The following is a 13,712-nucleotide window of genomic DNA, read 5'->3' as shown; positions in this document are numbered from 1 at the left end:
ACAAAACTCTCTGGTCTGATGAAACAAAGATTTAACTCTTTGCCTGAATGCCAAGTGTCATGTTTGGAGGAAACCAGGCATCGCTCACCCCCTGGCCAATACCATCCCTACAGTGAAGCATGGTGGTGGCAGCATCATGCTGTGGGGATGTTTTTCAGCGGCAGGAACTGGGAGACTAGTCAGGATCAAAGGAAAGATTAATTCAGCAATGTACATAGACATCCTTGATGAAAACCTGTTCCATAGCATTCTGGACCTTAGACTGGGACTGGTTCATCTTTCAACAGGACAACGACCCTAAGCACACAGCCCACATAACAAAGGAGTAGCTACGGGCCAGCTCTGTGAATGTCCTGGAGTGGCCCAGCCAGAGCCCGTACTTGAACCCGATTTGAACACCTCTGGAGAGATCTGAATATGGCTGTGCACCGACGCTCCCCATCCACCCTGATAGAGCTGCTTGAGAGGTACTGCAAAGAAGAATGGGAGAAAATGCCCAAAAATAGGTGTGCCATGCTTGTAACATCATACTCAAAATGACTTAAGGCTGTAATTGGTGCTCAAGGTGCTTCAACAAAGTATTGAGCAAAGGCTGTGAATACTTATGTACATGTGGTTTTTTTTATTTTTAATAAATTGCAAAGATTTCAAAACTAACTTCTTTCATTATGGCGTATTGTTTGTAGAATGTTGAGGGAAAAAAATGAATTTAATCAATTTTTTGCAATAAGGCTGTAACAACAAAATGTGGAAAAAGTTAAGCGCTGTGAATACTTTCTGGATGCACTGTAACAAACACTGCTCTTTCCAAAAATATGGAAGTGATGGGGGAAAAGAAAGGAGAGGTTTGAGAGGTCCCAGAAGATGTTAGGAGGTAGCCGCCCTGAGTGTAAATCTGACAAAGCAGCTGTGCAGCTATTAGATTGCCTCCACACACCTGCGTTCTTCTATTGCATGCACCTGCCATGTTTCCCTGGCTTTATCCGCCCATCGGTGGACCTGGGACCAACATAGCAGGTGCCACCAGGTAGAGGGAAAGGTATAAAATGTCACTTCTGGGTCCTGGTGTCACTTTCCTTAGCCCCTGGTGTCTCATTAAACAGAGCCTGTCACAGAAAAAAAAATCATCACGTGATGAAATATAAAGTTTAGTGAAAAAAGTTTTGAAAAAGTAAAAAAAAAAAAAATTAAAGTTACACCCAAGCACTTCAAACACCCAGTAAAAATGATTGAGCTTCCACTCCAACGCACGCACACACAAAAACATTGATTTTGATACACATGTTACGTATCGCCATGTGCACCACAGTGAGAGCAATAATTCTAGGCCCATTATAACTGTAAACTGATGACCTCTAGGGGCTTTTAAAGTTTTTTTTGTTTTGTTTTATTTCCTGTATAGATACTGATGTTTGTCTCCATTTCACAGGCACATGCAATTTTAACCTTGACATGTTGGGTATCTATTTACTAGGGCAATCTAATCATATAATTTATCAGAAAATTGGCTAATATAGTGCATTTGTATGCCCTACAATTAACTTTGTATTTTTACAGAAATTCAGCATTTCATAAACCAGTATGCTAATATTGTGTGACATTGGAAATTGAAACTACCACTACTGTAGTCTCTAAGGTGCCTGCTTTAGAAAATATATACTGTTTGGGGGGGTTTACCATTTTTCAGGCCTAAAATTGTTTTTTAAATGTGTATAAAAAATGCATAAATGGCCCTGGCAGCCAAAAAGGTTGAAGTGAGTACAGTAAGTTTTATATTGACTTTTATTAACTTTTATTGCAGCTTATCAGGAAGGGATATGATCGGCATTGCATTTACTGGCTCTGGAAAAACGCTGGTGTTCACCCTGCCTGTCATTATGTTTTGTTTGGAGCAAGAAAAGAGATTACCTTTCACAAAGAGAGAAGGGCCCTATGGACTCATCATTTGCCCATCGGTATTTCAATCTTCAGATATTGTACTTTCTGTGCCACTCTCTTTTTACAGTGTGTAAAATACAAACTAGTTAAGTATCATCTACAGATACATAAATTTAGAAAATGGTGAGCAATCTCCTATCATTGCACATCATAAAATTAATTCTTTATCTTCCCAGAAATTATTAAAACACAATCATTGGACTGAAGCTATAGCACACCATAAACCCAATATATCCACAAGGATACATTTTAAAAATTGTTTAGTTTTGGGAATCCAGGGGCTGAGCTGCTTCTCCCATGTATAATCAAAGCAAACTTCGCTTTTATCCGGATTGTGGATTCGTTGCAGTAAATAACCAAACATGCCCATAAATATATCCCATGCTGGGCTCACCATTCATTATGAATTTCCAATCAAACTTAATCGAATTGATTTGGGACCCCCAAGATTATTACTAGTTTTAATTATTGTAACCCTACCTAACCTTATCCCTCCACAACTTAAAGTGATTCTAAGGGCGGAAGATGTTTTACCTTGAGGCATTCTGTGCATGAAGGTAAAAAACCTTCAGTGTGCAGCCCCCCCTAATCCTTATCTGAGCCCGATCTTGATCTCACTCCTCATTGGCTGAGAGCAGCAAGAGCCATTGGCTCCCACTGCTGTCAATCGCAGCCAGTGAGAAGAGAGCGAGGGGCAAGGCTGAGCCACGCTCTGTGTCTAATGGACACAGAAAGCAGGGCTTGGGAGCAAGCACACATGAGTGCCCCATAGAAAAAGGCTTGCTCAGTGGGGGGGAGGAGCCAGGAGCATTGTCGGGGGACTTGAGAAGAGGAGGATTGGGGATGCTCTGTGCAAAACAGTTTGCACAGAGCAGATAAGTAGAACATATTTGTTTATATTTAAAAAATAAAAATTTTGCCTTTACAAACACTTCCTATAAAAGAAGCACCCTTCGCTTCCAATAAAACAAAATCTAAGCAATGTCTCTGCGTAGTAAAGACTGGGAAATGCCTACTGCTCCGATGGGCAGCATGTCTGAATTCCTTCATCCTCCACTGCTGCAGCCACTGGCAAAGTTTTAAAAGTTTAACATTTCTGGAAGTGTTAGTTGTTGTTTGTACTGGTAGTAAGGCCCAGAAACAATAGTGCGCATTTTGCATTTTTCTTATCCTGTCTAAAACACACTCACGCAGACACTAACCGACCCTGGTACTAATTTTTGAAATTTTTTTTATTTTTTACCTAATTCTACCCAAAATATACTGACCATTATCTTTGACATGGACCGGGACATTTACCTTTATCCCCAGTACTAACCCTGGCAGGCCTTAATCTAGTTATTTTTTTCTTTAATTTTGTTTCTTTTTTTTTTTTTACACACTTTTTTTTGTTTGTTTATATCTTCCTCTCCTGCAAGTAAACACAGGGGAGGGCTCACAGTGACTAATCACTTTGATAGCCAATCAGAGGCTACCACAGTGACCAGGAAGTAATAGTCCTGGGTCCTGAGCGGGGCTCAAACTAGATAGCAGAGGAATCGCATCACCTTTGTCCAATACAAAATAAGTGGCATCAAATTATAGCTCAAAAATTAGTATTAGTGGAATAATAAACACTAATACAAGATCAAATGTTATGTTTACACGTGCAAGAAGCTTGGCAAACAAAATGGAAAGGTAGTAACTTTTCTGGGCAATGTGTTGGACTCCACGCAACAGAAAGTGATTTTACCTGAGGAACAGATCTCAAAGATGGACACAGTAGGACATTGCTTTCAGTGGAATCTGCCCTAGTCCATAAGGGTGGCCATATCAGCCCTGGGACTGCTGACATTCTCGATCCTTGCTGTTTGATGGGTGGGACTGCATTTGCGTCCCATGCAGCACATTATCCACAGGGTATGGGATCATCAGCATGAGTCCCTAGTGTGGGAGTCAGCAACCCGTAGATCGTGGCCAGGTAACTGGTCTTACTGACCTGCCATGCCAGAGCATCAGACAGAGTGTAATGTAGTGGAACTGCTTGTAAAGTTGGAGCCATAGTAAGCAGCATAAGCCGATGCCTCCTCTGTAGTGCTGGTTCCTGTCCCATGTAATACCAACTGCACTCCACCTCTTATCCTAGCTAGAGGTCTCCAAAGTGGTGCCAGCAGCAGGAAAGGAGAGATCTTCAGGTCAGTTTGAAGCAATACACTGGGTATAATAGTATAGGGCTGCTTTTACACTGATGTGCTGTGGTTTACTCACACTGCAGGTGCAGTGTACCTGCTAGTTTCCTGGGGGTTTGCTGTGCTTAGCCATAGACTTCTAATATATCTTGTGGGTTTGGTGCACTTTCTGAAAGCGCACAAAAACTCCTAAATGCTGGAGTTTTGGTGAACTGTCAAACTGCACTACACCTGCAGCATAATAAAAGTTTATGGAAAAGCACAGCTAACCTAGGAAAGTCCTAGATGGACTGCGCTGCATCTATGTAAAAGCAGCCTTCTAGGGAGTTCAGAACAGTAAGAGATCATTTTACATTTGCAGTTTGAGAGGTGGTAAAACTGCATAGTTAAGACGTGGTTTTACTGCCCCAACCGCACCACCTTTAGCTGCAGTGGCCAGGGATTTGCACATGTTGCAGCTGCAGCAAGAGTTATACGCCCTGTCATGGTTGGTGGGTGTAGCACCTGCCAAGCATGACCTATTCAAGTGAATAAGGCCACTCTGCAAGTGTCCTGCTACCTTGTGCAGTACAAGCAAACAAGGATTTAAAGCAGGCAGAAGCATATAGTTGCAGGGCACTTGCAGAGTGACCCCATATACTGAAATGGATTGCAATTGGCAGGCAGTAGCACCCACAAAAGCAACAGGGGTTTAATTCCTTCTACAGCATGTGTACACCTTTTGGCTGCTGCCTCAGCACCTAAAGGGGGTAGGAATTGGGTGTGGTAGAACTGCAACTCAACTGTAGGGTCTTACCCCCTTCCAACTTTACGTGTGAATGAGCCCTAAGGGTACCGCTGCCAAATGCAACTAAGGGCTCATTTACAAGTGCAGTAAGCACTACTGCTCTTCTGAAAAATGATCCGAGTGTGTTTGACAGGTGGTGAGGAGGCGATTTTAAACCCATGATTGACGTACAATGCACGCAATTTTGATGTGGTAGTACGGCAATTAGGTTTAAATCTGGTGCAAGGAGGTTACACTGTACCTGGTGATCTTTGACTTCTCCCATGTTGTTTAGGTAGCTCTCCACCTCTTTAAGGTATCCTTCCCCTGCACTAGAGTTCAGTCCAGGTCAAGAGGGCCCTCTAGTGGTGGAGGAAGTCTGCAAACCTATTTCAGGGGCTCTTCTGGGTTCTTCCTATCGCCAAGCAGGTTACAACGGAGGCAAGGATGGGGAGCCCATCTAGGGTCAAAATTTACTCGGGGCACATGGGAGGACAGGGAGGCAAGGAAGTCCTCAAACTGGAGAGACCGGAAAGGTGGTAGGTAGATCTGGTGGGTTAGCATGTGCAGGTCCTCTCGGACAACTGTCCACTGTCTTAGTGTATTGTAAACAAGGGGGAGGGCACCAAAAGCAGGGCTTTGTTGCTGGTGGAGAAGGAACTGCTCCAATAGGCAGAATTAAATCCAGCTTTCTTTTCAGCTGTACATTAAAAAGAAGTAAATCAGCTGGCAGACTACCTCAGCAGGTGTCAGCTGAGAGTGTTTGAATGGGTGCTGAATTGGAAGGTGTTCAAAGCTACACCTCAGGTAATCCTATTTGCCATGAGGGAGAACACCAAGGTGCTGTTATTTTTTTCTCTAAACCGATGGGACGGATCTCTCGGGGTGGATGCTCTGTTTCAACACTTGGCAGTTTCCCCTGTGCTATACCCCCTCCCCCCCACCCTTTTAGCGGCAGCGATACTGAGGACCTCCTTAATTCTGGTTGCTCCTCACTGGTCCAGAAGAGAGCTTGGTTTAAATAGTTTAGCAGTAGATCCTCCTTGGGTCAGGGTCCTATGTCCTCAGGTGAAGAAGTGAAATCTGGCATCATGGTTACGGAAGAGCAGCTGCTAAAGGATAAGGGATTTTCAAATCAACTTGTGATCATCCTATTGTGGAGTAGGAAAATAGTGACGGGGTCTGTATAAAGGTCTGGAAACTTTTCAATAGATGGTGCAGTAAGAAAACTTTTGATACTCCAAGCTCTATGGTGGTGTTAGAGTTCCTACAGAGTGTAGCAAACAAGGGGTTAGTGTTTAGTTTTCTAAAGGTCCAGATGACAGCTCTGAGTGTGTTCTTAGAAGAACCCTGAGCCAAGGAGCCTTTAGTTATACTTTTTTCAAGTTTCTGTTCAGGCAGAGGCCAGTCCTGTCTCCACCTTTCCCTAAATGGGACTTGGCAGTAGTGCTGCAGGCATAGACATAGTGTCCCTTTTGAGCTAGTCAAGTCTGTTTTTATAAAGTTTGACCCTTAACACAGTATTTTTTAGTTGCAGTGATGACAGCCCAGAGGATGAGTGGATTGGAGGCTGTTTCAGTTAAAGCTCTGCTTTTGCAAGTTTACTTGGACTGTGTGGTCTTTAGATCAGATCTGGGATTTCTGCCCAAGGTGGCCACGAGCTATCATCGGGTGCAGGAAATAGTTTTGCCTGTTTTTTGTTCAAATCCTTCAGGTAAACAGGACATTTTTCATACCTTAAGGCTAACCTTTTTTCCCCCCCCCAAAATGAAGCTCCCCTATGTACCAGTATACAATTTAATGTTCTTCAGTTGCAGAAAAATAAAAGCTTTCTTTTGATTTTCAAATCAAGGCCTTACCTTAGTCCTTGCTGTGTTCCTTAGAAAGCATCAGAGACTTCCTGATATGTAGATTTGGGACATAAGACACCGGAAGCTGTTTACCAGCTGACCTCATTAATGCACACCCTGCACACATCAACTTGGTTTGGGCGGTATCCCAGCATCCCTCCACACATTCATTTGACTGGCTAGTCAATTTAAAGTGCCCAGCGTTCCTCCAAAAGGGCCTGTGCCACATGCTAAACTCTCTGCGCTGTGAATTGGACACCCCTGACGTAGTGCAAGGTCCTGTCTGATTGGATACAGAGTGAATGGATAGATGGGTGGGTCTTTCTATTGCATAGTTTTGGTAAATCTAAAGGAGTTTGTACATTCAGATTATATAGTGTATGGCCACGTTTATACACCTAAATTGAGCTAGTCGCACTTTCAGTGTCACCCCAAACGTGGAAGCAAGAATACATTTTGCCATATATACACATACATGCGGTTTACTACTGCTTTAACCACTTGCCCTCCTGAGGATTTACAATTGTACCTGAATGAAATTTATGTCCTTCTCCTCCTCCCCCCTCCCCCCCCATAAATAGAGCTTTCTTTCGCAGGTATTTAATTGCCTCTGCGTTTTTTTTTGCGCTATTAAAAAAAAAAATCTTTTTGACTTTTAAACATGTCCAGTAAAAAAATTTTAAAAATCTAATTTCATCATAAATTTAGGCCAAAATGTATTCTGCTACATGTCTTTGATTAAAAAAACAAAAAATCCCAATACATGTAAATTAATTGGTTTACTTGAAAGTTGTAGCATTTACAATTGGCGGTATATATACTGTTGTTTTTTTATTATTATTTATTTTTACTGGTAATGGCGGTAATCAGCGACTTATAGCGGGACTGTGGCGGGCATTCTGACACTGGGGGGAACTGACTTGGTGTCACTGACATCCCCAGTGACACCAATACGGTGATCAGTGCTAATAAAAAGCACTGACACTGTACTAATGGCACTGGGCAGGAAGGGGTTAAAGTGGGGTGATCAAAGGGTTAACTGTGTGCTGTTTGCTTACAGTGAAGCACAAACACAGCCCAGTATGCAACACTGCTTTGCACAGCCATGCAAAGCAGTGTGCAGGAGCTGACAGGTGAGAGAACTGTTTTGTTTACAAATAGTTCCCCCGTTGGAGATGCTTGGCAATCACCGGGTGCCAGCGACTAATCACTGGCTGGGACCCGATGATTGACAGCCGAGGCCGCGAATGTTCCTTGGTTGAAGTTAAATGAGAGCTCTGTTACTAGATCCAGTCAGTCCCTTTTCTATGATATCAAAGGGGTGTCGCCAGAGACCAACTGACCAATCATCTGGTTTAGGGGATGGGTGCTAGGAGGTCACCAAATTTATGACCAAGTCTCAACTACAGTTTCATACTAATATTAATAACTTCCAGAATATGCAGGTGGTATTCTAGCAACTGGCAGATTAATATTCAGAATTGTATTTCGAACACAGGGATACCAAACACAGCGTACCTTGTCACCCAGGAGGCAGGAGATTGCTTTCTTCCCTTTCCTATGTGCTAACATAGTCATGTATGACCTTGATTTGTTCGGTATGATATTCCCCATTCAAATATATACTTAATATTAATGTGTCCCATTCCTGTTTAATTTTATGACTTGTATGTGGAGCCTTAATGGCCTTACAGATCATGTGTGAAGGCTTGACTGAGTTATTATTGTTTTACGATACTGTTTTCCTTGGTTGGTGGAAACAGACATCTTGCCAAGACTAAGTAGCTGTTTACAGCCTGGCCAGCTCTGTGTTTAAATTAAGATAAGAGTTTCTTTTGAAGTTTAAGTTACAGCTACAAATTCCATAGTTTTCGGGAGGGCTGAGGTGATGAAGGTCATTGCTCATGAAAAACAAAAATGGCTGTCGCGTACAGGTTCCATGTCCCTATTGCGCACAATTGTTACAATCCCAACTTCTCTGATCCTCCCCTTTTTCCAGTGCCCCCCCCCCCCCCATTCTCCTGATAAGACATTTCTGTGGAGACACTCTGCCAAGAAAAAAAACAAACCTCTCTAGCAATACACCCCAAACTGAGCATTTGCAGAGTGCATGTGATCACAGGGCCTATCAGCAATGTCCAGACAGAGGTCAGGGGTTCTGCATTCCTTTAGAGCAGAAAGAAAACTCCTATCAGCTTTAACCAGTGCTCTACTGAACACTGATAGAAACACTGATTGAGCATTGCCCATGCAGGACACTGTTTAGTCTATGGGAGCAAAAAAAAAACCTTGTGGATGGGGGTAAAGGAAAGGTAAGTATGTGCAGCTTGTTGGGGTTTTTATGGTATGGGCAAAGTGCAGGCTCAAATTAGGGATTCTACACATGTGCCAAAAAATGGGGAAAAACTTTCCCAATGAGCACTCTAAACCTTCCCCAGTCTATCCAAACAGTTTTGGCATTAATTAGGAATCTACAAGGTGTTGGAAGATTTCACTTTGCCATACCAAGCTTTAATATCTTTTCTTATGATTTACTTTTTATTTGTATCTGTTTTTTGTCTCACACAGAGAGAGTTGGCACGTCAGACACACAGCATCATTGAGTATTTTTGCAAATTGTTGCAAGAAGACAACTTCCCAACTTTGCGTACAGCGCTTTGTATAGGTGGCATGTCTGTCAAAGAGCAAATGGAAACCATTAAGCAGTAAGTCTTCATTTCTTACACAAGTGTCAAAGACACAACATATATCGATCTGCATGTCAGTAGAAAACATGGCCACCCAATACAAATTTCTCCTTTTTGTAAGTGCAGTAAAGGCAGATATTGCTTCTACTGCACATTTTTTTTTTCTGCTGTCTGGGATCTCTGCTTGGATATTTACCCCTACCACTCCTATTAATACAGTAGTCACTGGCTGAGCCTAAAATGTAATTGAATTACTGGTTTCTTCAGCCAAGTTATATTCTTCTAAAAAGGTATTTAATGGTTTAAGGCAATTTTATTAATATATTTTTTTTATGTTAAACATTTATAGACTGTTGTATATTACCGTATATACTCGAGTATAAGCCGACCCGAATATAAGCCGAGGTACCTAATTTTACCACAAAAAACTGGGAAAAACTATTGACTCGAGTATAAGCCCCATCATTAGTATCAGTGGGAAGAATAGTGCCCCATCGTTGGTGTCAGTGGGAGGAATAGTGCCCCATCGTTGGTGTCAGTGGGAGGAATAGTGCCCCATCGTTGGTGTCAGTGGGAGGAATAGTGTCCCATCGTTGGTGTCAGTGGGAGGAATAGTGCCCCATCGTTGGTGTCAGTGGGAGGAATAGTGCCCCATCGTTGGTGTCAGTGGGAGGAATAGTGCCCCATCGTTGGTGTCAGTGGGAGGAATAGTGCCCCATCGTTGGTGTCAGTGGGAGGAATAGTGCCCCATCGTTGGTGTCAGTGGGAGGAATAGTGCCCCATCGTTAGTGTCAGTGGGAGGAATAGTGCCCCATCGTTGGTGTCAGTGGGAGGAATAGTGCCCCATCGTTGGTGTCAGTGGGAGGAATAGTGCCCCATCGTTGGTGTCAGTGGGAGGAATAGTGCCCCATCGTTGGTGTCAGTGGGAGGAATAGTGCCCCATCGTTAGTGTCAGTGGGAGGAATAGTGCCCCATCGTTGGTGTCAGTGGGAGGAATAGTGCCCCATCGTTGGTGTCAGTGGGAGGAATAGTGCCCCATCGTTGGTGTCAGTGGGAGGAATAGTGCCCCATCGTTGGTGTCAGTGGGAGGAATAGTGCCCCAGCGTTGGTGTCAGTGGGAGGAATAGTGCCCCATCGTTGGTGTCAGTGGGAGGAATAGTGCCCCATCGTTGGTGTCAGTGGGAGGAATAATGCCCCATCGTTGGTGTCAGTGGGAGGAATAGTGCCCCATCGTTGGTGTCAGTGGGAGGAATAATGCCCCATTATTAGTATCAGTGACACCAATGATGCGGCACTATTCCTCCCACTGACACCAATGACACTTGCTGACCCCTGTTGCAGTATGGCGCTGCTGCAGCCAGCATATGTGGTTGCAGCAGCACCTCTGCACTGCACACTTACCGGCTTTTCCCTCACTCGATTTTCGCGGGTCCGCTCGGCTCCGCCTCCTCGCCCGTGATTGGCCGCCTGTGTACCTTTCCTGAGCTACAGTTCTGGCGGCCAATCACCGGTGAGGAGGCGGAGCTGAGCGGCAGGAGTGAGGGAGTGGCCGGAGTGACGGAGTGACGGATGGATCATCGTGGGAGCCAGGTAAGAGACAGCAGCCCTCTGCCCACCCCTGTATGCGCCCCCCTTAACGGAGCCGGGGCGCGCCCCACTATTTGAGAAGCACTGACTTTAGAAGCAGCGCCCCCTGCTAGACATCTGCAGACGTTGACTCGAGTATAAGCCGAGGGGGCCGTTTTTCAGCACAAAAAATGTGCTGAAAAACTCGGCATATACTCGAGTATATACGGTATTTATTCATTATCTGTGTTGAATCTTCATTATACATATATTTAATACAGGGGTACTTGCAGAGCATACCTGGCTTTTTAGCAAAAAAAGCAGAGCACTGCATGTGCACTTGTTGACTGCTTTGCAAATTAAAATTGTAGATTGGTCTTCTCTTCAAAGAGATTGGAAGGTGGTGTCACTTCATTGGCATAATTCAGTTGTGAATATGTAATTGGTTTCCCTGCTATTTTGGTTTATTCACAACACAGGCTTTTCATAAAGCAGAAAATCTACCTGAAAACCTGAGTTATAGTCTTGTGTTTGCTACCTGTTTGTAGTGGTAAATAATTAAAAAGAAATAAAAATACAAAAGCTTTTTATTTTTGTCTTGAACATAAAAATATACCAAACATTATGCACTCAGGACCCTGACTCAGTCTTCTTCTAGTGTATTCTTCATGTATCTATCTTTCTCATGCTGTGTTACTACTGGCCTTCATTCTTCTGTAAAGTGGTACATATGCTTAGGCTTGCCATATGAGTAAGCAGTCATTTCAACAGTGCTGCTTAGTTAATAAATCGTTGTGATTATACTATTGTGAAGCTTTGAAGGGTGCTTGGCTGATATTTGATGTACTTATTTTTCTTGTCTTTTGTAATACAATCTCTGCATTAGATGTAGTGAGGTATCTGTAAGGACTTGTTAGTGTTTTCAACGTTTTTTAATAACCTTTAATACTTTAATACCTCTTTGAGAGCATTAGCTTGCCACATGTAGCACTTTATATACTGTAGCTGAATGTATAATTAACAAGATAATACTAAAACCTGCATCAATACTAGTGCAAAGAGTAATTATATACCTGTTGTTTCTAACTACCAATCTGATTTTTACAAGCCAATGCATTAAGAAATGGGGCCTGTTTTTACTAGAATATTTAGTCCAGATATCTTAATTTGTCTTAACATTAAAATTGCCCTGTAGTTTATTAACAAATGTAGGACATGCAGCCTTATGTCATAAGAGTTTAAAAAAAAAAAATTAAAAAAAAGTGTATTTTCTACTGTACGCTGGGAATGTGTTTGTAAGTTTATGTTGTAAATGGTAAACAGCCAAGAGAAAAATAAAGGATGGGAAAAAAGTCTTTATCTAATAACCAATAATTGAATCATTGTTGGACCAATAGGCATAGCAGCATTGGCTAGTTATCAGGTTAAAACAATTGTTTAGTACATCCTTTAAATGAATTAATCCCAGATCTGTAGCTTTCTATATTTTGCAATTAAGCGGTCTTCCTGCTTTTAGAAAATCTTTTTATGTTGTTTTCAAGTGTAATGTATAGCAACAATAGAAGCAAGCTACACCTGGAAAAAACTGCCAAACACATATAAACTTTTTTTTTTTTCCTTTTTATTAGGGGAGTTCACATGATGGTGGCAACTCCAGGTCGGCTTATGGACCTCCTACAGAAAAAGATGGTTAGCCTGGATATCTGCAGGTATCTGGCTCTGGACGAGGCTGATCGTATGATTGATATGGGTTTTGAAGAGGATATTAGGACCATTTTTTCATACTTTAAGGTTACTATTCTTGTACTTTGACCTGCAGTTTGTTTTTTCTTGTGTGTGTGGGGGGTGGGGGGAGACGCCTCAATTTATGCTTACACATGACCTGATTTTATGTTCAGGTCTTTGCTACTCTAACAAAAGGAGACATTTTCTGTGGGTTTCTATACATCATCATTTTTTACATTTCAATCAAAGCTAAACACTGAGTATAGGTGAAATTATACAGTGTTATTTAAGATCTCCAAGCATATTCGTAATCTGTCTTTCTTAATATAAAGGTTTCCCTACCGATTATAAAATTGACTGTTTTCTGCTTCCTCTTCTGTTGACTGTTGTTATCAGCAGCTTCCATTTGCATGGGGCAGCCAATCCCTTTCCCCTACTAGTCTTCATTGTGACACATGGTTTAAATTCCATCAGAGCATAAAGTATTTACAGTGGGTATAGAAAAGAATCACCCCCCTTTTAAAATAATCACATTTTGTTGCTTTGCAGCCTGAAATGAAGACAGGCACAGTTTTTTTGTTTTATCCAGCTGTATAACATTCAAGTGAAAGATCTAACACCCAATATGTCAGAAATTTGTTTTTTTTAAATTCAAAAACAATCACAGAGTTGGAAAAAACGATCACCCCCTTGTGTTGGTAGTTTTGTTGAACTGCCTTTTGCTTTAATTACAGCCTTTAGTCTGTTCGGATATGTCTCTACTAACCTTGCACATCTAAACTCTAGACCAGCGGTCACGAAATGGCAGACCGTGGTCCGCGAACAGCCCCAGTAGCACTGCCTCTCGAACCACCAGCCCGCAATGACAGATCCGCCGCTGAGCAGGGCGGTCGCCACGGCAACATGACAGCACGTGTGCGCCCCGCCCCTTTCAGCTCACTGTCTCTCTGGCTGCCGCTCCCTGCCTGAACACAAGCGTCCAGCAAGGATCCCGGCACAGCTCCTGTCTGAC

General features: G+C 42.7%; 1 protein-coding gene across 1 annotated transcript in view; it reads left to right on the top strand.

Moving 5' to 3' along the window:
- DDX41 (DEAD-box helicase 41) overlaps positions 1-13,712 on the top strand; it is a 44,226-nt gene that overhangs the window by 15,427 nt on the left and 15,087 nt on the right. The window contains exons 8-10 of the mRNA XM_089671138.1: positions 1,802-1,955; positions 9,291-9,427; positions 12,604-12,766. Coding sequence (XP_089527264.1) covers positions 1,802-1,955; positions 9,291-9,427; positions 12,604-12,766 — 454 coding nt within the window. The remainder of the gene's footprint in view (positions 1-1,801; positions 1,956-9,290; positions 9,428-12,603; positions 12,767-13,712) is intronic.

Source organism: Staurois parvus, unplaced genomic scaffold (genome assembly GCF_062004578.1).
Source record: "Staurois parvus isolate SC_StPar_1 unplaced genomic scaffold, SC_StPar_1.0 ptg000099l, whole genome shotgun sequence".
NCBI lineage: Eukaryota > Metazoa > Chordata > Amphibia > Anura > Ranidae > Staurois > Staurois parvus.
This window is presented reverse-complemented; position numbering and strand designations above follow the sequence as displayed.